The sequence below is a fragment of the Mytilus californianus genome, unplaced genomic scaffold (assembly GCF_021869535.1).
Source record: "Mytilus californianus isolate M0D057914Y unplaced genomic scaffold, xbMytCali1.0.p SCAF_2, whole genome shotgun sequence".
Classification (NCBI taxonomy): domain Eukaryota; kingdom Metazoa; phylum Mollusca; class Bivalvia; order Mytilida; family Mytilidae; genus Mytilus; species Mytilus californianus.
In genome coordinates this window covers 57,016,458-57,042,862 of record NW_026262668.1, presented here as the reverse complement: position 1 = coordinate 57,042,862, position 26,405 = coordinate 57,016,458, and the positions used below count along the sequence as shown (strand labels likewise).

Sequence of the window (26,405 nt, the reverse complement as noted above, 5' to 3'; positions counted from 1 at the left end):
GTTCACAAGTATCAAAACTAAAAAACAAAGTACTGTAATCTATAAAAGTGTTGGGATATGTTTACATTTCAATCTGACTTTTTTTTGGTTTTACTTCTAAAAAAATAATTTCATCATACAGATTTTTCTTTCTGTAAGTTTAAAATAACAACAAAGTCATGTAGTTTTTTTTAAGGGGTCAATTCTAACCAGATTGGTTCTTTTCTAAATTTGTGTTTAAAAAAATAAGTTTTTTTTTATTTATTAGGTATACATTCTCAGTACACCTAAATTTTTTCTTTACTGACTTTAGAATGAAAGTTACATCTTTTATATCAATTTTATAAGACAATGATTGCACTTAAAGACATCATAGAAAAATTGATTTTAAGAATAAAGAATCATATTGAAGGGTGAGAATAAAAAGAAAGTCAATCTGATCAATTTGAGAGAGTAATTGTCAGTAAATACAAAATTTAAAAAAAGAATTTCTTAGATTTAAGTAATTTTGTTTACCAAGGAAATATTCATGATGGTTAAACACTTGACACTATAACCGACAAATCTGATGATTATATAAAAATACTGCTCTATACAAAACCTCTTTATTTGAGACAGAAGATGAAACTATAAAGTTTTCATATGAAGTCATTTTATCAGTGCAAATTCAAAAAAGATATTATTAAAAAGGAAAAAAAAGTATTACAAAAAAGAAGAAATGATATTACTCAAAAGGAGAAAAGTATTGTATTTCCTGGTCCCTTATGATATTACAAATAATACTGTCGAGGAGAAAAGTCATATTATCCCACAAATTTTAGTAACATTAGGTTAAATTCATTGACCTTCAATCTTTGATTCTTAAAAGAGAAAAAGATCATTAGCACCTCAAGGTGATTATATATACTATCTTTGTTCTTATGAAAATTGACTAAGCTGTTAAGGCTATATCATGATAACATATTTCCGTATGCCTGAGTTTGATATGTAATACAACCAACCAACCATAAAACCTTATTGTGTCATACCTTCTTTTTGTGATATTGTATATACCTCCTTTCAAGAAAATGGCCAGTCCAATTTGTAGTTTAGTATTGTTGTTTTGCTGTCTCATCATGAATCATATGTAAATCACTTCTATTCATGTATGTCAAATCTTTGAGCAATTTTGTATAAGTTGTATACACAGCTCTTGCAACAATCTGAATAAAATTCAGTTTGGTATTAAAATATGGACATTCCTGCTTTTAATTTTAATTTCTGGCCTAATCATTACAGTTATATTTATTGTTATTGTATATTTTTTTAATCTGCTTTTGTAGGTACGTAAAGTTGGTGTTTTCAGTTGTGGTCCACCAGGGTTGACAAAAAGTGTGGAAGAAGCTACAAAAGACGCTAGCAATACAACCAAGGCTTTGTTTGAACATCACTTTGAGAACTTTTAATAAGGAAAATGTGGGGATTTAGTTTAGAATCTATTCGGTTGTATATTAGTTATTGTTTTTGTCTCATGTACATTTGCAGAAAAAGTTTGCTTTATTATGTTAAAGGTGAAGCTTGTCTATAGACACAGTTTATTTTATCTATACCTCATCTAAAAATCCTCATTGAGTAAAATATGATTATTGATATTTGTTGTAAGGAAATGAACTTTTATATCATTATTGATTTCAAAATTGTCTCTTTGTTTGATAAAAAGTATTAAAATGTGGTAAATACAATTTTTTACAAAAAGCATTGAATTTAGGTCTGACATCAAACTAAAGTACAGGTTAATCTTTTAATGCCATATGAAAGTTTATTTTGTCTACATTTTATTTAACAAAGTTAAAAAATGGCTAATATTTAACGTTTTTTAATTCTATGTCAAATAACAATGAACTTGATTTGAAATAAGTGGTGATAAAACAATATCATTTGTCAGTTACAATGCACCATTATGCATAGTCATTTTTTACATGAGTGTTATTATAAATTCTACAAATTGCAACACGCAGTGTTAGTTATACATAACCAAGATGCACACATATTTATATATAACACAAAACATATCTTTATTTACATACAATGTTTGAAGATAATGAAATCTCTTGCAAGCCAGTAATGATATCAATAGGAAAATTATATATTTTTTATGCCCCCACTGCAGTGGAGAGGGCATGAAGTGTTACCCTTGTCTGTCTGTACATACTTACATCCCAAAATTAGTTTCCGTTCTCTAACTTTAATTTGCCTCAACCAAATGTTATGAAACTGATAGGCAACATGTGATTTAAGTGGAAAATATCAATGAATTTAAAAAAAATATTATAATCAAACTTAACTCTGTGAAAAAATTGTGTATTTACAATAAGTAGTTTTTGAGTAATTAAATTTTCAAACTTCATAACCAATCAAGTCAGTCTCATTAGCCAAAATGTTGAGAAAATGGGCGAGGGGTACAAGAAATGATTTTACCAGATACATGTACATCCCATATAATTTTTTTCTTTTCAATTTTCTTAGATGTGTATTTTTTCAATCATTTATAACAAAGAAGTTGAAATAATATGCTTTTTGTTCTAAAAAAAGAGAAAAATCCCAAATTTACAAAATTGACAACATGGTAGATTTGACATGAAAAAGCAACAAAATTTTATAAAACTTTCTTATATTGACACCTACCCATAGTTTTTTCAAGTTAAATTTATTCAGATTGGTCCACTTCATCTTTAGTGAAAGTATGAAAAAAAGTTTAATTGTGAAACTGTGATTTTTTTCATGATAATAGCCCAAAAATTGGTAAACATTGATGAAAAATGGGAAAATCATCAAAATTGGGTACTTTCAAATGGCTGTAGCAAAAAAAGAAGTGCACCACCATATGATTTCTTCTTTACCAATTATTTTTTTACAGTCATATAAACCCAAAAATCAGGTTAAGAAAAAAAGTTTAATTCTAGAAATTTTTGGCTCCTCAGAGGGTTACATCCTTCTCCTAAGGGAGTTGGAACCATAGTTTCTCATTAATTTTTAAATTTATCAGCTGATAACTTGAGAAAATTATGTTATCCATTATGTCAGTACCTAAGCACTAAATACTGGGCTGATGATACCCTGAGGGCCAAGGTATTATAAGAGCACCAGCAGCTGTATCTACCCAGTGCTAACAAATGTAAAATATATAATTTTGGTGTGTTCAAATCGCTTTTCTAAATTTTTCTTCATCAGGTTATATTATAACCAAAGATACGTAACTGAAGAGCATAATATCCAGTGGGTTCAATTCAATTTAATTTAATTCAGATGGAGTAGATGTATGATCCATTGTTACAGATTATAACATCGCTTTCAGTATAGTCCTTGGAATTATTTTGAAACTTCCATATTGGACCAATGTAACAAACCATTGTCTTTCAAAATGAATATATATACTGCATCTCATCATAGTGCCAAATATGATTCCAAATTGATAATTTTTATACAGAAATAATGTTTATCAATTAATTAAAAATAAATGGCAAAAAATTAATTGAATACTTGAATGACATAAATTTATTCAGAAAAAAGATCTGATACACTTCTTAACAAGATTTTCAGTTTTACAACAAATATGATGGAAATGTCTTGTTCAGAATATGATATAACTATTGTCATCACTGAATCTTGTCAAATGTTTGCCAAAGTGTTTCATTAAGATATCAAATCGGCAATTTTCAAATGAAATATGTTAGTTTCATCCGGTTTATGCAATTTTTTTTAGTAAACAGTATTAACCAAGAAGGCTTTACTTAGTTATAAAAACACATTTGTTTGTAACAGATGAGAGATACAGGTTCCTTGGAGCCTAAATGAAATTTAATATATTTTGAAAGCTGTTTTTAAAAGTGCCAAAATAGAGAATTTTTTTATTTTAAGTTTTATATTGTACAATACTAGTATGTGTAAACTATTAGAAATATTTCAGTGCTATAGGCCTATGATTAAAGGTTGTTGAATAGTGGTTCTCAATAAAAATCGATTATTTAACGGATGTTGATAGATTTAACATCAAAATATTATATACACCATAAAATGGAAGTTTTGTTTTGAATAAAAATTGTACATTCTTTTTTGTTTTTATGATTTGGATTTCTGGAATAGAGAACAACTAATTTCAGGTGATATGCAAACATTACTAGTTGGCTGTCATGAGATCAATCTATTCATAAGGATATAGTAAATATTTTAAACATATCTATGGACAGTTCAATTAAGTTCAGGAGGGCTTTCAGATTCACAGCAAATTCTGAGTAACTGATTCACATGTTGACAAAGAATATAAAATGAAAAAATAGTCTGAAATTCAGATAAAGGATAATAAATTGCCATGATATTTCTTATTTTTTTAGCTCACCTGTCCTATTTAATCACGAGAACCTCGTAAAATGTGCTCTTTTCACTCTTTGGAGAATAAGCAGAATGAGGGAACTATCTAGTAATCTTCAAATATTTTGTCAAAATCCACTTAATTAAAGATCCTGAACAGTTTAATTATGGTATTATACAACGGTTCAACCACATGGACTATGTAGTACAAGATTATTTCACTCCTGAAAATGATATACATGTAGAATTCATACTTTAGTATTGCCAGTTGATCAAATAGATGCTGCTGACCTTCTAATAGTTTTTATTTAGACTTTATTATTGTACTGGATGCATGTTCAAATGTTATTGGATCAACTCAATAGATAACTCAAATGTAGTCATAAATAACTCAAATATAGTCATAGATAACTCAAAAGTAGTCATAGAAAACTCAAAAGTTATATAGATCTTCTCGTGTTTATAGGTCTTACACATCATCGGTGGTAGGTTTGGGAATTCCCGATGAAGGTAAATCAATAAAGCGGCACGAAAATAATAAGGTGTTATTTTCTTTGAAATTTAGACTGTCAAAAACAGTTGGGAAAATGTATAGAAGAGAAAAATATAATAATCCCAAACCAGAACACAACCAAATGCAAAATCAACAAATCGACGTCTCCATGACTAAACAGAAAAAGGTATATTAAGTGGAAAATTGTACATTGAAAAGAATGTTAAGCAACACATTATATTTCCAACTAATTTTAATTAAAATGAAAAGAGATGATGTTTTATATATATATACATATATTTGAATTTAAAATGGATAAACTAAAACAAGACCAAAGTATTGAAACCCAGCGATAAGTGTAAAGCTATAAAATAATTAACTTTTGTCGTCTGACCCTAACAAACTGCTTCGTGTTACAATTAAACTAATTTCCCAGGAAACAATTTTAAAACATCGTTCATTTATTTGCTGAAAGTAATTTTCGACACTATGAACCGTTCAAGTGAGTTCATCGGATTAGACAACATAGTAATTTCCCAATCATCAAATAAAAAACGAATGAAAATTGGATGCTTTCTTAAGTAATATATCTCGTTATAAACTAGAGTACACTCAATGTCGCTGAAATATCGGAAGTTTGTCTTTTGACGAATTGAGCTCGTATCCATGTTCCAAAGCAATCAATGACTATTTGTGACAATTTATTGCATCTGTGTGGAAGAATCATTAATGTTACTTAAAAGTTAGAATAGAAAACTGCTCCTAGAAATTGCTTTGACCTTAAATTATATCATGATTCTGGCAGACACAATTATTTGATAACTTATATGAGGTAAGTAAGTTTTATTAAAGTATTAATTATTCTCAATATTAATGAAGTATATATAATATCGTATACTTTTTAATTTGTTTAAACTTTTATTCGATTTCGTTGGGAATTTCTTATAATTTGTAATTTCCTACAATGATATCTATTTCCATGTCCTGGAGTGTTGGGATTGGTTTGTCTTCTTTTCCTTGTGCTATTGTGTTGTTATGTGCGTTTTGTTGGTCAGTATTTTCTATTTTTCTATTTTAGGTGATTTATTAAATTCCTTTATTGCAGGGAAATGGGGAGAATCACTTACTCTTATTTATTAACCTATTTCATCAATTGCCGAATGAAATAACGCTATTTTTCATGAACTTTACTTTTGTGTCCGAGTATTTTAAACGCTCATAGTTTTGAAGTACTTAAAAGTTGTCTAATTAAAATACTTGATAAATTATCATTCATGATTGAATATTGTCTTTTCTGTTTATACAAAAGCAATATGATATTCTCGCAAAAAATAATGACGTATAAACGATTCCTTGAGAATAATCACTGGTTATAAGTCAATTTACTGCGTGTCGATTACTGCAAGGATCTCTTCCCTGAATTCAACAGATAACGTAATAGGCCAGACACTCCCGTCAAAACATATTAGACAACTTTGACGGATTTTGTAAACAATGTTGTCTGTGAATTGACATTCGGATATTACTTTTGCAACTTTTGCAATACAAAAGAAAATCAAACAGAAACCATTTACTTGTTTCCAAAAATGTAAGAAATGTTTGTTTTCAAATTGTTCATTGAATAAGAAACGCGAATGGAATGTTGACACTCTATGACAACTTTAACTTTTGGAATTTTAGGTCCTCAGAGCTCTTCAACTTCGTACTTTATTTTGCCTTTTAACTTTTTTAATTTGAGCGTCACTGATTAGTCATTTTAAACGAAACGCGCGTCTGGCGTACAAAATGTTAATCATGGTAACTCTGATGAGTCTATTCATAGTTTCACAAAGGAGGTAATTTGAAATAGCATCGTGATGAAATATAACAATAAAACATCCGCTTTTACTATTTTTTAATATGTGACCAATGTTGTATCTGTTTAACAAAAGAAACTCATTTTAAAGATAAAATTGAGAATGAAAATGGGAAATATGTCAAAGAGGCAACAACCCGGCCAAAGAGCAGATAACAGCCGAAGGCTACCAATGGGTCTTCAACGCAGCGAGAAAATCCCGCACCGGAGGTGGTCCTCAGCTGGCCCCTAAATAAAAATGTACTAGTTCAGTGAAAATGGACGTCATATTAAACTCCAAAACATATAAATGAACTAAAATTAAAAAACATACAAGACTAACAAAGGCCAGAGGCTCCTGGCTTGGGACAGGCGCAAAAATGCGGCGGGGTTAAACATGTTTTGTGAGATCTCAACCCTCCCCCTAAACATCTAGACAATGTAGAATAAAGAAACACACAGCAATACGCACAGTAAAACTCAGTTTAAAAGAAGTCCGAGTCCGATGTCAGAATAGGTAACAAAAGAAACTAAGCAAAATGACAATACATACATTAACAAAGGACTACTAGCAGTTACTGACATGCCAGCTCCAGACCTCAATTAAACTGATTGAAAGATGTAAGTTTAAGTTGAGTAATTCCTTCAATACACATTTTTTTCAGGATTTTCTTTTATTGGGGACACAAGTTAAGAATGAATTTATAATCAGATACATAAAACAATGAATTGCGCTAGAATATTTTTCATAATTTGTCGCTTCACCAACTTGGTCACCTTGAAAAGGTTGTTTTCTTTATAGTCACTCTTTTCAATTTTATTGAATTATTTTCCAGTGTCATTATACATTTCCGGGATTCAAGATTTTGTTCCTTTACGACATGTCCTTTAAAAGATATTTGATATATATGATATTTGTATATTAAAGCTTATCGTTGAATTTTTTGAAAATTTATGCGAGATGAACGCAACTGACGTTCACATTTTAAGCAAGTAACAAATACACCTTAATATGAACGATATATCTAAATGTTCGACTAAACATCTTTCTAAAGTTCTCACTACATTTTTTTCTAGAGTAAATGATGGCATAGCTTCAAAAATATTGCGATGAGGAATATTCATACAAACTCAATGGTGTCAATCACGTGTGGTTTCTTAAAAATAAAAAGATCTACTATAAAATCTGCAAGCACTTCTTTACCATTTCGCAGTAATATCAAAACTCTTAATTTTTCTACGCTCTATATAATACTATTTGGAAAAATCGACTACAACATCTAATTTAGCTGAGCTTTTTCTACTAAAATGTGATTAGTACTTCCATTTCTTAGTAGTTAAACTACATCTGTCTCATCATATGGTGTATTACATATCTCAATAAATACGTTACGCTCGTGCAACTTCTTACTTTACTTCATCAATAGGCGTGCTGTTGACACAAACACTGCTCAAATAGAATATACACTTGATAAGTTTCACGGTCATACACCATCACGAATTGGTTAACCGATACAGTGTGTTTGTTTTTCAACTCACTATAGCAACATGTTTTCGCGGTTTTAGATCTTTAGATAACAGAACAGTTGTCTGATTTGTGAATTTTTTACTGAGTGTGGATTCGCGTGTCAGGTGCTTCATACATATCATTAGACACCCTGTCGACGTCTTAGGTCTCACTACTTTTAGAGTTCATACGATTCCCTCAGTTTAATACAAATGTAATACTTGATTTCAATACAACAACGGGAGTGTTTAACCACCTTGACCACTCGCACGGTCATCCTTGGCTTACGTCTTTTTAGGTATTCGATATAATTTATTTTAACCGTAATAAATTTTTGATGAAATAAACATAAAATATTTAAAATGCATAAATTGATAGAGAAAAATATCTCGATTTTGTAAAATGAAAGATAAAATAAAAAATATTTTTTTATAATTTTTTTTTCAAATAAAATAATTTGATAAATGAATAATGATTAATTTATCAAAAATAAAATCAAAGACATTACAGTATTGACAACAAACTTGCCAACGAAAGCTGGAACAGGCGACAAAGCCAAACGATAACTAAGAACGACAGCAATAATGTTGCAGTACAGCAGTAGGCTAGTAAAGAGTAGAGCATTCTGTTATGTCAAAATTGTATAAGGAATTCAGGTGCCAAAATATTGCATTCGAATAGCTGCAACCAGTCCAAGAAGCAAGAAGTAAAATACTTGTTGAAATTTGTTGTGCCAAACGTAATTGCGAATTTAGTTGTCAATAACATGTCAATCCCAAATAGGTTTAAACATTTGATTGTAAATTAAGGGAACAAATAAATTGGTGTATAAAATAAACTGAAGACAGTGAGACAACTTTAAAGATAAATAACCAAGGAATTTATGTGGAATTTTGACTGCTATGTGTTAGCCTAACTGATTTGTAGGATTTTAGCTTTGGTTGTTAATACAACAGAACGCTGTCCGCCATGAGACAAACGCCCAACACTATTTCCTTATACTAGGATAGCGTAAACCAGTTCTTACAAAATACGAGTATTAAAGTCTTTGGTTTGATTTCCTGAACTTCATATATGATTTAGACCAAAAAGCTAACCTGACCTTTGAATTAAGATGATATGATATATGAAACAAAGACTTTTTAACAAATTATTATATTTTCATTTTAAATATATAAAATACGAACAAAATTGTTGAATAATAGCATCAAATGTATAAGACAATTAAATTATTTATTAAAATATATTAAAATGAAGATGATAAAGAAAAAAAAACAGAGCGGTTACTAGATCAAATACTATTATAGAATCAGAAATACAACGGACCAATGAAAAAGACTGCTACTGGTCCATTAACTTTTGTGAAAAAGGAATCTTAGATGATTAACATTGATGAATAACATCCAACAGCCAATATCATAGGCATAAATAGGACGATAATATGTTATATCGATATGTTATAGCAGACCATCGTGTGAGGCACCCGGAAATGTAACCATACTCTGGCACATTTTTCTAACTCCCGCCATACTTTAAAAATTGTTATAAAAACGAGATGTGGTGTGATTGCCAATGAAACGTTGTCCACCAGATCCAAATTACGTGGATGTAAACAGCTTTATGTCACCGTATGGCCTTTAACAATGAGCAATGAATATTAAATATAAATATGTAAAGAAAAAATCATAGCAAGGCAATAAGGAGATATTGAAAATTTGCTTTCAGCAGCTCCTAATTTACCATCACATATTTTAGAGCTTGATGGAAATACTAGAATAATATCAAAGGTGTCATGTGAGCATGACACAATGTTCTAGGTTCATAGATTCAAATCACGTTTAATTACTAGAAAGGTGTCACCGTAACTTGCACCAAAGATTAATAATACCACAAATTCAAATTTCTTCTTACGGTCAGAAAAAAAAATGTCTGTTAGCTATTTTGAACATTTAAAAACTTTATTGGTTGGACAGATCAATAATAATTCAACGCCTTGTTGCTTTGCATAATGCACTAGCATCAAAGTTGTAGACAGATATGATTATCCAAAGACTAGATTTCAATGATTTCTCTAAAAGCAGATTGATAGGTTCGTTGGATGTTGAGAGTTGTTGATTTTTTATGTTATATCAACACTTTGTATTTTCAATTTCAGGAAGATTTCTAAAGTTCATTGATTTATTAAAAAGAGTTGGAAATTGTCTGAAATTCTGATGCTGGTGCCAATAAAATTGTTAGATTTGCACTTAATTCATCCTTTTCAGTCAGCTAAATATCATGCATTGTATTGTATTTGTTGGCACTTTTCTATTTTATGCCATCTTGACGAATGCAAAGTTTATTACATCTTATGTTAACAGAGTCATGTCAGTTTTCTAATTTCATTTTGTAATGTTGATAGATTGTTTCCAATCGTAGGGTTAGATATTTTTTAATGGCAATCTGTTATGACATTTTTATAACCCTCCAACTCTCAATGATAATATGTTTTATCCGGCCCATCCATCCGTTTGTTCTGATCGAAATAGTGAGCAAAAGGCCTATATATTACCCCCGTTGAGAATTTAACCTGACTTTTTATAAATGTACACAATAGATTTTCATATCGGATTTTGATTTTATTCAGCTTTGTATAAAAAGAAGGTTGTCGAACTTTTGGTTAGTTTTTGTGAAATTTTCAAAATACGACACGTGATTTATCACGTTCGCTTAAATTATGTTGCCATTATCAATCTATTTTTTTTTCTTCAGAATTTTGGAATATTTGAACAGATATAATAGGTGTGCATAATATTAACACGATTCAAACTTTTGTTTCTGAACTACTCAATTTCGGATTTCGAATACTCAATTATATTCAATATTTTATCAAATATCTTGATTTTGATACTAAGAGAAGGTACTTGAAATTTAGTCTTGCCGGTAAAAGAATATGATCATAGTAATCGTTCACTCCATCAGTAAGGATCGAAAAGATAACTTCTGTTTAGTTTTCTCATTTTAGTGAAGATCATAGTTTTTTGTATAGGAACTTGCAATTCCATTGATGGTAGCTTAACCTCTTGTCCATCCGATTAAAGAAATAACTTATTTTGAACCATTTGAACGCTTCTCAATTATTCCTATTTTCATAGTTGCTGTTTCTTATAATATACTATTCCTTTATACTTTCTCCTTTTAATTCTAATTCTTATAACCCCATGTTTATCTTACGACTTAATAATAATTGGTTTCGAACCTACTTTACTTCAAAAACCAGCTGAATTTTGTGAACATGACAGCAAACTTGAAAGAACTTTCACCTGAAACACTTCACACTGTAATTTTCTTCAAAGTCGCTTAAGGACAAACAAGTGTTTTTGAACTTCAGAAGACGTAGATATTAATAGCTGCATTATAAGCGAGAACAAACAATGTTGTCCACTTGTAGAAATTGTTTTAGTAGATCTGTACCTCGACGCTTTCGTGAATGTCGTCTTAATCTAAAGATTGAGTGACGAATAGCAACAAGGGCGAACGAATGAATTAATATTCTAAACGGTTATTGATCAAATAATTGTTTCTCAAGGAGGAGAACTAAAATGATTTTGGTTTTAATGAAAATAGGTTAAACAATCGTTCGTAATTCTCTTTCGAGTGTTCTGAAGACGAAATAAAAATTACATTGATGTGTTATTCGCTTATAGAAGCAATCCAGTACGACAAATTGCTTGACACTTGGAATAAGAAAATAAATCTAGTATTTAGTTTCAAACGGATTGTGCTTTCGTTTATCTAATCGTTCCTTTAGAAGCTTAGTATTTTCCAACCTTTTTGAAAACGCATTTCATTATATTCATTCGTCTAGAATAGCATATTTGAATCATTTAAGAAAGTAGCTTCAAAGGTAGTTGTCCGTTTAAATGAGTTTAATGAAAAAAAAACTTTTCTAGGGGAAAATTTCATTTAGAAAATTGCTTTTAACTAACAAACTTTTTAGATAGTCAATTTATATACCTTGTATGGGATAAGTGTACATAAAACTAAATATAAAAACGTGAATTTTATTTATGAATATTCACGGAAGACACATCTATTGAATAAAATGATTATTATTGTATTATGAATTAATTCATACCCTGATTTATATGCCCAACACTAAAAATATATCTCTGTAATTAATTTTAAAAAGTTTAATTACTAGTAGAACAATTTAGACTAAAAAGCAATTACCATATCCATCACTCACTTGTAAATGTCTTCCCGAATTTAGTGGACGCATCAGAAACTTGGGAGTTATAAATAAATTTATGATAGCAACACCATGAGCTGAAACAATTTAAGATTATGTGTACAGGAAAAGCTATATGGGGGGGGGGGGACATAACAGTTAAAAATGATTGATTGATGGGTGTTTGATTTACGTTCAGTGGCAAGTATTTTATGTCTGTCCAGGACGAGAACAAAACATTAAAAATTAGTGCAATTGGTATGTCCTGTAATAGGGGTCAGTCGGAATGATGGGCGGGAAATTTTAAATGTCACTGGAAAATGAGGGTGCAATATTGAATAGTAACGGCACTTAGCCTTGCAACAGTTTACATACGGACTCCCCAAAGAGTTGTTGCAAGGGTTCTTTTAAGTGCAGTTAGTGTGACAGTCTTTACGAAGTATCAGATTTAAAGACCCCATTCTGACCAGACGTGGCTGTGAATTTAAACATCCCGCACAACCAAATGGACACCCCACTTTGGCAAAGGTTTTACTGCCAGCATAGAAATTTGCGTTTTGTATTTCTTTTTTATCGTTATATAAACTGAAAGGTTATAATAACTAACTCTTCAAATGTTATTTTTTCTAAATACTGTAAAATAGAAACACAGAATTTGTCTTATGTATAAATTTGTTCTGTAAATAGATAGTATTTTGCACTATGTCCATGTAGGTGTCATAAGTGTTTTCAACGAGATAAAATTTATGAATGCGGTCAACGGACTCATTATTCGATAAACTGACTGTCGAATGTCAGATAAGTATTGAGTTATAAAAGTCTCAGTATTCGAATGAAAGAAATGTCGGTTCTGATGATGATGTAATGAAGTCTTTGTACTAGATAAACCAGATGTCGAGCGTGATAATAATGTCATGCACCCTCAGTAATCGATAGATCAAATGTCGATTTTGATAATAAAGTCATACAGTCTCAGTGATCATTAAACCGAAATCTGAGTTTGTCTTTGATAATAATGTCATGCCCCTTCAGCGCTTGATCAAACAAATGCCAACAGTTGAACGGCAAACGCCTGAATCTGACAGATAGAGGTCAATTTGTCGACAAAAAAAGTACCCGTATGTAAAATGTTTACGCCCACAAACAGCGCCACCTATAATTTTTTCTACGGCGTCTTTGAGAACTATGTTCCGTTCTGTAGTAAATTAAAACATTAAATTAACTAAAACATAGAAAAGTAAGTGTATAAAACTAATTAAAAGATATATTTGCACATGACTGGTTATGCATGATACGCTGGCAATGTGCGCAATGTCCTTTAATCCAAGATTCAAAATTAGTTTGTTTCCTATGTCAAAATGGCGGATTCCAATGTTTACATTTTTCCATCGATTTGAGAGCTGACACAAATTCGTATCCAATCATTAATTTGCATATTATGTACTGTGTAGGGTAGCTTATCCAATGGGATTTACTGTTATAAAGTGGCTATACGTTACCAGCCATCGTTACAACAGTGCCATGTGTTTTGTGTGTATAGCTCAGGAATGATGTGTATTCAATATTTACGGTAAATAATCAATGTTATGTTCATTATATTTCCATGCATACACAAGTCATAACAGCAAATGCATTTTTTATAGAACTTACTAGGTAAACAGACATGTTTAACTGTCTGCTTTAGCAAACATTCGTGTAAATAAACCCGATGGGTCGTTTAGAATATTCAAGCACAGCAGACAAACACGTGGTAGATTATTGATGTTTGTTTACCTAAATTGCACGCTGTTATCGTGTTATTATTGTTTAACAGCAGATAAAATTAATTTTACAATTGCATTTAACTACTTTCAAGAGTTATATAATACACCTTGCCTAAGAAATAGGTCTAGCTAGGTCCATGGACCTCCTTTACTAGGTCCTTAAAAAAAGAGGCTGTAATAATGTACATGATGTAAATTACCATATTTACATTCCAGCATTTTTTTACATTTGATATATTTCATATACATGTACATGTATGTACATAGAGAACAATAGAGTAAATGAACATACATGGGTTTAATTCCCACCCTAGGTATTAATTTTAATACTCATTAGAGGTTGGAGCAAATAGGGCAGATTGCAATCGATCATAATGTAGTGTCTAAAAATGCTGATTGATGTGGCCAAGTCCTCAACAACCTTTTTTCTAAGTATACAGCAGCTCCTTTAAGGATTAGTAAGGGAACACTTTACATATAGTCCAGTGGCTAAGTCCTGTCTTTTTTGTCTCTATTATTTCCTTATTTATATTATTATATTTCTTATATTCTCTTGTACATGTAGTAAGCTAAAAAGCTATCATTTCTCTTTTTCCTCATCTGCCTGATAACAATGAAATGTATTCATTGTTGATGTCTGTAAAGTGACTTATAATTTAACTGCTAACAGACATTTGGACTCTGGTGGATAGTTTCTATACTGTTATCTCATTGGCAATCATACCACATCTCTTTATTTTAGTACAGGTTAAGTATTCAAAGTAAGTGACTAACAAACATTAAATCATTTGAAAGAAAAATTCTGCAATGATTTCAGTTTACATATATCAACAATAAGATTTGGTTGTGTAAATTGTGTCATTATGTTTATAATGACCACTGTAATTGTGAACTGCCATGACTGTCTTGTACAAAATATATTTGAATAAGTTCCCTAATGAATAGTATAAAGATGTTTAAAAAAACAAATGTATGTACTAGTTCCACATCTATCAATTCAAAAATAATTGATGTTTTTTTTAATTAATTGAATAATAACAACTTATTGCAATACTCATGATGATCATGATATTTAAATACAAACTAGCATTCTTATATGTGATACATATATAACTTAATGCAGCTTATTCTGAAATTGTAAGGTATGTCATAAAAAAGAGATTTTTTGTAAAAGTTACCAAAATTGTCTGTATTTCAACCACATTTAGGCCTAAGAACCTTAAATTTTTAAGTGTAGAGGTTGACAAGTCATGACTGTAAATTCAGATATTATTTTGAGGTTTTTATTAAAGTAAATAATGCGATTAAATTGATTATCTCAATAAAAAGAACTCTCATTCTGATTTGATACTATGAGATTTTTTCTGATATCAGAAAAATAAATATCTCATTGTTGTCCATTCTTCAAAAAATTTCTGAACATACTGTACATGTATTTAAGTCAGCTTTGTTTTTGTCTGAGACTACTATAACATGGGAAGTGACCAATCTCTATGTTAATTGTTATAGTAGTCTCAGGTTTTTGTTTTGTAGTTCAATTGACTATGCATTTTAGAGCAGTTAAATATGAATTTGGATTAAATTTGAAGTTGATTCAGTATATTTTATGACATAATAACACTCTTTTATTTAAACAAAGCATTTTCAGACTTTATTTACAGACCAGCTTAGCTAATCATTCATTATTCAATCAATAATTTAATTAAAAGACTCAACAGTTGTTTGTAGGACTTATGAATTCAAATATAAGGGAAAAAAATCAAAACTTGAAGTAATACATGCAATAGGAATTATGAGAACTGCATGATATCAGATTGCAATACAGCTTTTTGTTCAGTTTTCTTTGTGTTGATTATAATGTTTTAAATCCCTTTCTGGCTTTTTGGATGTTCAGATTTTTTCTCTTGATTAAGAGCGAGCAACGGAACTTGTACATCTTATATAGTTTCTTATCTCGGGGGTGGATCAAGCAAATTTTCAAAGAGGAGGGGGGCATGTATTGTCTACATTTTCTTTTTTTCCATATTGTATTTTAATGTAATGCAAAGTTAAATTCTATTGTAACACAAGTTCTGCTGACAAATGGCTGATAAACCCCTCTTGTATGTAATTATTTGGCATGAAATGAAATATGTTTTTTCTGTATATGGAAATTAGGAATAATCCACCCTCTCTTTATAAAAGACCTGGATCTGCTTAAAAGTTCTTGCTTTTCTCAGAATTTTCCATTGTTACATCAGGAATAAAGGCTACCAATAATCATGCTTGACAATCATTGAGGTCACACATAAAGAACCCATCTCTTTGCAGATCATAGTAGAAAAACAAAGATACAATGTAGTTGGTAACATAAATGTATTTAAAAATATCAAGAGAAACATTCCCATACAGAATCTCTGTCAATAAGTTATTTTTCCACTCTTAACAGTGAAATCTTAAATATGTAAATTGATCGGCAAGCCTCACATCTTGAAAAATAAAATGTCTGTAGGAAAGAACTATTGTTTCACAATTGATGCTGTGTTAGAATTTATAATATCACTCTTTTTTCTCCATATGATCAGCATAAAAAGTGACAAGTTCTTCAGTCTAAATAACTTTGTTAAATCTCATTTCTGATGGAACATTTTCAGTGCACCAGATTAACAACTTTCTATGTTAGATACTTATTTAAATATAAAAATTCAAGTCTAATTTTAGAGTGAAATTTTAATATATTTAAACAAACTGTTCTAAACAACCAACATGTACAAACGCTGACTTTATTTTCATATCCTTTCTAAGAATATTGATACAAAGAAAGTAAAACAAAGACTTGTATCATTCCATCTACCAAAAGGGTGTTTGAGAATATACAAATAAGTCCAAGTTTCAGAGAAAAGTCAGTTATCTATAATTTTCTTCTTTGGAAGTTTTCAAAAACCTGTTTTAGGGTACTTGAAAAAATGCCATATTCAAACATTCCATGACTATTTTAATGTTACAAGAGTAGAGGAACATAAAATATTGAATGGTTATTCAAGAAAGTGTCGAAATATAACTACAATCATTAATTTTACTCGAATTTACTGTTGTGAACTTGCAGTTTCCTACGACGCGTGTACGGAGTTATCTCCCGTTGATCTCCGCTTCGCCACGAATAAGCTGACACAATTGCGTATCCGGGGAATTTATGATCTATAATTAATATATAAGATGCAGAAAATGGTTTTACTTCATATTTTATACCCCTCCATACGTTACCAAACCCATTTAAGAAATGATTTGGGATTTTCCGTAGACCTACGCAAATTTTCCAAAAAAAATTTCAACTTCCATCGTTGTTTTAGAATACTTTTATAACACCTTTCATAAATAAGTATACATAATAATGAAACTTATTCACTCAAGATTTGGACCCTACAAGTTTTATTTATGTACGAGTTACAATTAGACGATACGAGGTAAAAAACCAAGAGGTGTACACGTTCACAAGAAAACGGTAAACTCTGACCTTTTATCACGTGACCAATGTCTTGAACTTAGACGCCATTAAAGCGTTTGCCGTTCAACTGCAAGTCCTATAATAATGTCATGCAGCACCATGATAAACAAAATGTCGAGCGTGATAATCGTATCATGCACCCTCAGTAATCGATAAATCAAATGTCAATTTTGATATTAATGTCATACAGTCTCAGTGCTCGATAAACAAATTGTCGAGTATGATAATAATGTCATGCACCTTCAGCGCTTAATCAAACAAATGTTGAGTCTTATTATAATGTCATGCAGCCTTGAAGTGTTCGATAGACAAAATGTCGATTGTAATAATAATGTCATGCACCTTCAGCACTCGATCAAATAAATGTCGATTCCGGTAATAATGTCATGCACCGCGTGTCGAGTGCAGGCGCGTAGCTACGTTAACGTCAAAACGCCCGGGCGTACACATGAATTTTGGAGAAAAAATATTTTAATCTAAATAAATTAAAAGATCTGGCTAAAAGCACATGAGCCTTGTAGTTCTTTCTACACTTACTTGTAATTGAAGATAACAGTCGGACGAAATTTACTTTTTAATCAAATGGAATCATATTATTTATTTGTTCGTTTTCTGTCAATATCTGAATCTACTGTGAATTATCCTCCCTTTCCTATAGTTTAAAGTTAACCATATGCTGAGATACGATATGCGGTTTTGTCGAGCCTGCGAGACATAGCGATCCTAGATTCCGTAATCGGCGTTGGCGTCGTCAATATTTATGTCCAGCCTGTGGTTAAAGGAGAAGGTCCAGTAAGGGTTTATTTTGGCCTAAAATTTGAAGTACATCGGATGCATTATTTTTTACATTTTCTAAACACTGAAGTGTTTTCTTCAGTCGATTGAATTAATTTATGTACTAAGAGATTTGGACTGATTTGGTCACTAAAGACGCCTAAATTCAAGCTTTAATATGAACAATCTATCAGTGTAATGCCAAAAACAGCCCATATGTATATAACAAAAGTATTCTTCTTTCAAATAAATAGCTAAAAGTTTACATTTTTAACAAATTTTTGAAATGCTATATTCTGGGGCCAAAAAGGGGTCTTACCGGGCCTACTCCTTTTTTTAAAACATCAATAAATTTGTCAAACCTTCATGAAATTTTACAGAATATAGGCAGAAACTTTTTTATGATCAAAAGAGTATACAGAGCATAATTATAAAGATTTACTTTAATTTTTTCCGCATTTTACTGAAAAGAACATTGTTTTTATTAGTTAACAAGTATAGATACCGTTTTTTACGCATGAATTACTTTGTCAAAACTTCATCGAATTTTATGTAAAAATGGTAACACCAACTCTACCATTTTTTTTTTTTGCACCACATGCGCATTTCGACAATTAATGTCTCATCAGTGATGCTCGAGGTCGAAATATTTGAAAATCCAAAACCTAATAAAAACATTTGAAGAGCTGATCAAAATAAAACGTACCTAAAGTATAGCCAATTCCGGACAAAGAATCAGAGCTTTGGTGGGGGAGATATATTCCTTTATTTTTAAATGATTTCAAGACTTTTATAACAGTCAGCAAATTTCAGTCTAAAATTTTTTTTTTTTTTTTTCATTTTTCAGTATTTTACCAATTTTTTTGGGGTAATTAACAGACGGTCTTGGATTAAATATTTTTTCACCTGCTACATTTGTAAACTTTCATAGATTGTTATGAAACTTGGACAGAAGCTTATCTTCCAAGATCAAGAAAAAACATTTAAAGAAAAGTTTGATTTCTTTTAAATCCTGTATTTGACTGATAAATAGATTCACTTTTTACAGTTTAATCGACAGCAGCAATCCAAGGCGAGACACAGGATTCCACGGAACCCTTTGAGTATGTTCATATCACACCGGACCATCTATGAAAATTTATTATTGCATGTACTTTTGTCCATTAACGAAATTTGCGCATAAACTGGGAGAAAACTAGATTAAATCATAATTATCAAAAGAACGACACCATTGAAAATGTAGACTTGCTTTTTTTTATATTTCGAAAGGTTTTGATCTTTGGTCGATTGATTGTTTTACCCCACATCTCCTTTTAAACATATTTCATAGTAACAACTATTGGCCATTAGATTCCAAATCAACACAATGAATAAATTATACATGAAAAAATCAAGAAATTAGACTCTAAAATATGTTGCTACTGATGAGTTTTAATGACAGAAATGGTATCTCTCTCTCGATAAATCGTTAGCTTCCGTCGGACCCCTGCTGAGAGGTCCCTTGCCCTGAACCCGCTGGGGACCCTCAAACCCCTCGCCGAGGTTCGGGCGTACACTTGAAAATGGCTTAGCTACGCCACTGGAGTGTGATAATAATGTCATGCAGCCTCTGTGATTAATAAAACCGATTAAATACTATCTCTCTTCTAATTTTGCAATTCCTACAGGCCTGAAATTCGGTCTGTTTTTGGCATTTTGTCGATATGAAAATTATTTGTTTTTCCCCTGCAATAATCCTCACCCTGAAGTTTTGTTTTGGTTAATTATCTTAATAATATATTAACGGATGTTTAGAAGTTCGATGGCTGGATTGACGATATATGCTTGTATCGCTCAATATGACAGCAAACATTCTTCGTTTATATGAATAAAGCATTATATTAATGTAAACAACAACATCTTTGCCTTAGACAAGTAAACGGTTTCTTGTGACAATTTAGAGCTTGAAGTAGTATACATAGATGTCAAATGTTGATGACTCTATGTTGCCTTCTTGATGTGCTTCCTTCGTCGTAAGGTTGCTGTCTCTGTGACGTAAAACCCACATCTTCCTTTTATCACCCCAAATACCTTCAATTTTAAGCATATCTATGCAATCTTAGTAACCATTATACAATTATAGCCTTTGTAGGAGGTCGATACAAGGATATATCGACCTGAAAGAAGTATATTGACTGAGGACGAAGTCCGAGGTCGATATACTTCTTTGGGTCGATATATCCTGTATTGACCTCATAAATAGGCTATAATTGTTATATTATTAATTTCCGACCATATTTGTATCAAAATCGTCATTTGATTTTGTTGTAATTTTATAGATATCATATTGTCTCCTAGACAATAACAACAGATTAGTTGTTATTTCATTTACTTTTTTTTATGTTTTTTTTTCACATGTTATGTATTTGAAGATTTTTTTTCTTCAAATAATCGATCATAGATATTTTTTTATAAAACTTTTAACAATATCATGAAATTCATTACATGACGTCACAAAGTATATCGGTTTTTAGATATTCTAAATATAACCGTGTAATATGCTTTTTGCTATCCGCCGTTTTCTCTCTACCTTCGAAAATATTGTTTAACATGTGACTATCCCTGAACGAATCAAGTTAGTGATAAAATTGATGTGTAAAACAAGGTCAAATTTAAATGCCCAGTTTCAAGTAATTTTTTTTTATGCTGAAACGATACTCAAACCATGATACATACGTGTATTATTTATGTACAACCGGAATATTTTTAATTCAAACGCCAATATTCATGTATTCGGAAAGACAGTGTATTCGTTCTAATAATATATAAACTTCAATACCACGAAAATGTAAATAATCCTACTAACAAAATAAAAATAATTTTGGAAACTAAGTATCATTATATTTCTACAGGCTTCCATGCTCGGCATCCAGCATGTTCACTGCCTTGTACATTGTCTGCTTGTCTTGTTCATTGTTTGCTGCAATATATAGTTTCTGTTATATAGCGTTATCAATATGCCCAGGGGTAAAATATATATATAAATAAATAGAACTGTCATTACGTACATTATTATTCCATTTAATTGGTTTTTTTTTTGTCATTTTTTTCTCTAATGTAAAATACACTGTGCATTACTCCTTACGACAAAAATAGACATTTGCAGATTTTAAGCGATGAACTGTATGGACGAGCTATAATCCTCAACATGTACTTGTGTTAAGTGTTATTATATTGTATATTTTATTTACAGAAATAAGTGGTTGTGTTGTTATTGTCGATTCGAGAGGTTTGTGATTAATTTCAATATTGACGAATCAATTTCATATAATCAAATGAGGATATGACAGCCATTACTAATCTCAAATAAACTGCGACAATCACTACACTCAATATTTTCTTGATCTAGGACATGTCCATTGAAATGTTAAAAACATATTTTTTTAATAACCAGACCCTCTTACATGTATTATCTTCATCAACTGAAGGAAACAACAGATCAATAAAAGAAAAAAAAAACATTATAAATACAATATACATTGAACATAGTAATACAGGTATTTAAAAAAAAAAGTAAAGCAGTAAAGTAACAAAATATCATACATCATTAAGTATTGTCTTAAAGATATCTCAGATCTGAATAAATTGAAATGGAATGTAAGTCACCCGACCACAAAATTTCCAAAGGAGTACTTTATCTCTTGAAAAATAAACACAAAAATTTAGATGTAATAAGATAGCAAAGAGACAACTATCCAGCAGGCCACAATAAGGCATTCGACAATGAACAAAACTCTGTCTCGGTTGCGAAAAAAAAATTAGGATAAGCTCGAAGTGCCAAGATACTTCTTCTTTTACCGCAAATAACGACAATTGATTATTCTAATTGACGGAATACTTATATTAGAGGCGACCATTCTATAAATCGAGGAATTAACTTTAGTCAAGCATTAGATATACGATGGGCTACCAATTTCAATGCGTTATTATTTCCCTAAGTATTTTTGCGGTAATGTATTTCTTATTTTGATAAAGTTGGTGATTGTTATGTGAATTTCATATTTAAAAATAGTCCTTCGTTTTAATCTGGGACATAATATATTGACTATACTATTCACGGGTTTTGATTAATAAGAGTATCTTAATTTATTATTTATTCTTGCTTCTTTATTTACCTTTTCAGTCATTGATTTCCATGGAGTTTACACAGTTGGTGTCTATATGTATACTGACGCTCGTAACAGTAAGCTCCCCTAGAAGAATTCGGAATCGCAAAGGATTGAGAGATAAATTTACAGACAGTAATCAAGGGACATGCGAGCTGGAAATTTCATGCAAAGGAAATGTGCACTCCCCTGTCCGTCTACCAATCAAAGGCCCTCGAGGTCCACCCGGAGTTCCCGGTGAAAAAGGATCCAATGGTTTGCCTGGTAACCCGGGGGTACCTGGAAAGCCAGGTTTGTCTCATTTTATTTTTGTATCTTTTATAATGTGTAATAATTCTTCCATATAGCTATTATCTTGCAATTCAAATATGAGTTCAGCTAACAAATATCTCGGTGGTGTGTACATGTTGATTATGGTAGTTTTCGCTGCAAAGATTAATACAAGGGGAATAACACGTGTATACCTAAGTAAAACTTGAAAATAATTTTAGATTTACCTCCCATACATCGCTACAAAGTCACAATTTGCCGTAAAAGTATATTTCACCCAAACTGATCCAAAAGAGGTTGTAGTATGTTGCGTTATAAAATATCAATTTTCTTTTCAGGTAAGTCTGCATCTCGTTCACAAAAAGTATCTTTCTTCGTCGGACTGAGCAAAAACCATGGTCCTAAAAAGACCAGTGAAGAACTTAAATATGACAGAGTTATAACAAATGATGGACTTGCGTACGATATTATGACTGGACGTTTTACAGCGCCAGTGAATGGGACTTACCATTTCACGGTTGTCGTTGCAGCACAAGGAAGGCATAAGGTACATGGTCAAAGGGATATACTTAATCGTCATTCGAAGAGTTAATGCTCTTGAAGTACATAATGGTTAATTTATTTCGCATCTAGATCTTTTTATTGTGTGAAATTGTCACCTGTTATTCCATGACCCCATATTCTATTATTACTATTATCAAAAGACCACCAAGCAAATCAATTGATTTGGTGTGTGTTTTTTAAAATTTTTGTTTTGTATGATTGGTGGTTCCGATATTCCTTAACTAGATGCTTTGACATCAAATCTGCAGTACTACTAACATATATTTTATTTGAACTTTCACATTAACAGATCAAAAAGAGATTTATTTAACTAAAACACAATTGAAAAAAAATCCAGGGTCGACTAAAGGCTCAGGAAGGGTGAATCGTTCCTCTTTCAAGAGCCCGTCATGTCGCACACGACATTTACAAACCCGACGATAAGTCGTATTCGGGGAAAAGACATGAACGTTCGAAGTAGGGCATACTAATGACTACGACAAAAATATTTCTAGTAAGCAATCAACCAAGTCACGATGATGACCGTAAAAGTTTGGAAGCAATTAATTCCAATTTCTCAAAGGAAACCTTTGTTTGGAAGCTCTCTTGTAAACAACAAACTTCTATAAAGGATATCACGAAGAAAGACGCAAGTTTTTACAACCTGTAAATATGGTGTCGGTCAGAGATATATACCCCTTCTGCAGGCGGAATGTTGCTACATAGTAATTGAATGTTTACGATGGGGAAATCTTTGTTTATTTAATTAACAGTAATAGACGTTTTTTATATCTAACATTTTTTATAATTTTATAATAAAGGATTTGAAATTCCACAATTTCAGGCTGCTGTAATGCTGATGGCCGAAGGTCATATGATCATTACAGTTTGGGCGGACAGTCGACCGATATGGGCAACAGCATCAAACACCGCAATACTCCATCTCTACCAAGGGCAGCAAGTTTGGCAAGTCCTACAAAAGGCGTCAGCTCTCAGTGGTTATATGTATTCGAGTTTCTCTGGTTTTATCTTGTATCAAGACGACAATGATTAAACTTCTAAATTTATTGATCGATGAAGATATAGTTTTCAATCCAAATGACCTAAATTTTAGTTTAAATTTGGTATTTAAAAACATCGTTATAGCAATTGTACTGAAAAATCCTAAATATGCAAAGAAGGGATAATGTAGAATTTTTTAAATGATTTTTGCAAATTATAGTCAAGACAAGTTTGTGTAAGTTCTGCACTGTGTCTACATAAATATGTTGTGGTTCATGTTGACTTGTTTTTATAAAGTCTTTTGCCTCATAAAGGTATTGAACCAAAGGAATGGATGAAAGAACCAGGAACACATGTTTTTGAACAGGCATCTTAAGCAAGAAAACACACTATCTTTATATGTAAGTTAACATACATACATATGCATATCTGCAGCAGTCTATGTTTTAATTACTTAGCCTTCGTTAACTTTGAAATTTTAAAATTATAATAGTTCAAATCACACAGTGCTATTCATTTAGAGGCATATATGCAAGAACGCAGTCTCTGTTGTAAATACCTGCGTCAATTTTGAAATTTTAGAATTATACAGGTTTAAATCGCACAATGCTATTCATTTTGGATGCATATCTACGCAGTATCTGTTGTAATCGTTAACTTTGAAATTTTAGAATAATACAAATTCAAATCGCACAGTGCTATTTATTTTTGATGAATAAGTACGTAGTCTCGGTTGTAAATATTCTACTGCGTCAACTTTGAAATTTTAGAATTATACAGTTTCAAATTGCGCGATACTATGCATTCTGGATGCATATATACACGGCATTCTCTGTTGTAAATACTCAACCTGTGCAAACTTGAAATTTTCGAATTATACAAGCGTGGTTCAGTTTTTTAATATAATGTGTATTACGTTCAAGATTGTTTAAGTAAAATCAAAATAGATTGATATGATTCATTTTACATCATACTGGTGAATGATATATATATTATCCGAAATATTTATTGATACTTATATTTACTATTTCCTTTTTTAAACATTCCTGTTGTTCTGTACACTTGATATATATACATATTATTTATGTATTGTGCACAGTATCGTTTTCATAACGACCAACCCCCTCGTAAGAAATATGATATATCAAGATTGATTGATTTATTGTTGATTGCTTAAAGTACAGTGGCAAAAATTTCATGTATGTTCAGGACGAGAACAAATTAACAATGCATATAATAGGTAGGTTCTGTTATAGGGTTCAACCGGGATGAAGGGCGGGAAATTTGGACTGCGTCTAGAAAATGAGGGTAAGTTTGATAGAAAAATGTATTAAAACTTGCAACAGGCTACCTACGGACCCCTCAAAGAGTTGTCACAAAGAGTTCTTAACGTGCAGAGAGCGTAGCACTCTCTCTACACGAGGCATCAGAATTAACGTCCCCCATTGTTCATACATCTTTGAATATAATAATACTATACTATAGCTAATACTATGGTGAATTCTATATTCATCTTTTGTTTCCGTGTGCGTGTATTTGAGGTTGTTATTGACAATTATCTCTCATCTTGTATTTATATTACATCATTTGTACATTGGTTGGAAGATATCGATATTGCGGAAAAAAGGAAAAACGAAAAGAAAAATGATTTATATTTTTAAATGACACGAAAACAAATAATTGTGAACATAATCCCAATTGGAAGGTTCCAGTGACATTAATTTCTCACAAAGATTTTCTTTCTGTTTAGTTAATCAATTCCTTATAAATTAAAATGTAATACTGCATTACATCATATAAAAACTTATAGTGCTACAATTAATCTAAATCAAGTCATGTTGCTGGAACAAGTCTTCCGACTGGATATAGATTCGAGACTGAACGCATGTCATTTATCACAGTTCTCAAAGCAATAAACCTATAAAGTGTCATGAAACAAACGGTTTTTCGGTCAAAGTTGAGATGAAAAGTTTGATGTTTGATTTCCTTATCGTTGTTACCTAGGTGAAACGAACCCGAGGCTTACTATATGTCTCTGGATGGATGGATAGATG

At 31.2% G+C, this 26,405-nt stretch overlaps 2 protein-coding genes across 2 annotated transcripts in view; both read left to right on the top strand.

Annotated features, from left to right (window-relative positions):
- Positions 1–4,067, top strand: part of LOC127730076 (dual oxidase-like) — a 71,052-nt gene extending 66,985 nt beyond the window's left edge. The window contains exon 35 of the mRNA XM_052238123.1: positions 1,302–4,067. Within this exon, the coding sequence (XP_052094083.1) occupies positions 1,302–1,424 (123 nt within the window). The 3' untranslated portion in view covers positions 1,425–4,067. The remainder of the gene's footprint in view (positions 1–1,301) is intronic.
- A 1,263-nt stretch (positions 4,068–5,330) lies between these two features.
- LOC127730084 (C1q-related factor-like) lies at positions 5,331–24,684 on the top strand. The gene is made up of 4 exons (XM_052238139.1): positions 5,331–5,651; positions 22,554–22,827; positions 23,145–23,353; positions 24,194–24,684. The coding sequence occupies exons 2-4, from the start codon at positions 22,566–22,568 to the stop codon at positions 24,401–24,403; spliced, it is 681 nt and encodes a 226-aa protein (XP_052094099.1). The 5' UTR covers positions 5,331–5,651; positions 22,554–22,565; the 3' UTR covers positions 24,404–24,684.
- The last annotated feature ends 1,721 nt before the right edge of the window (positions 24,685–26,405 follow it).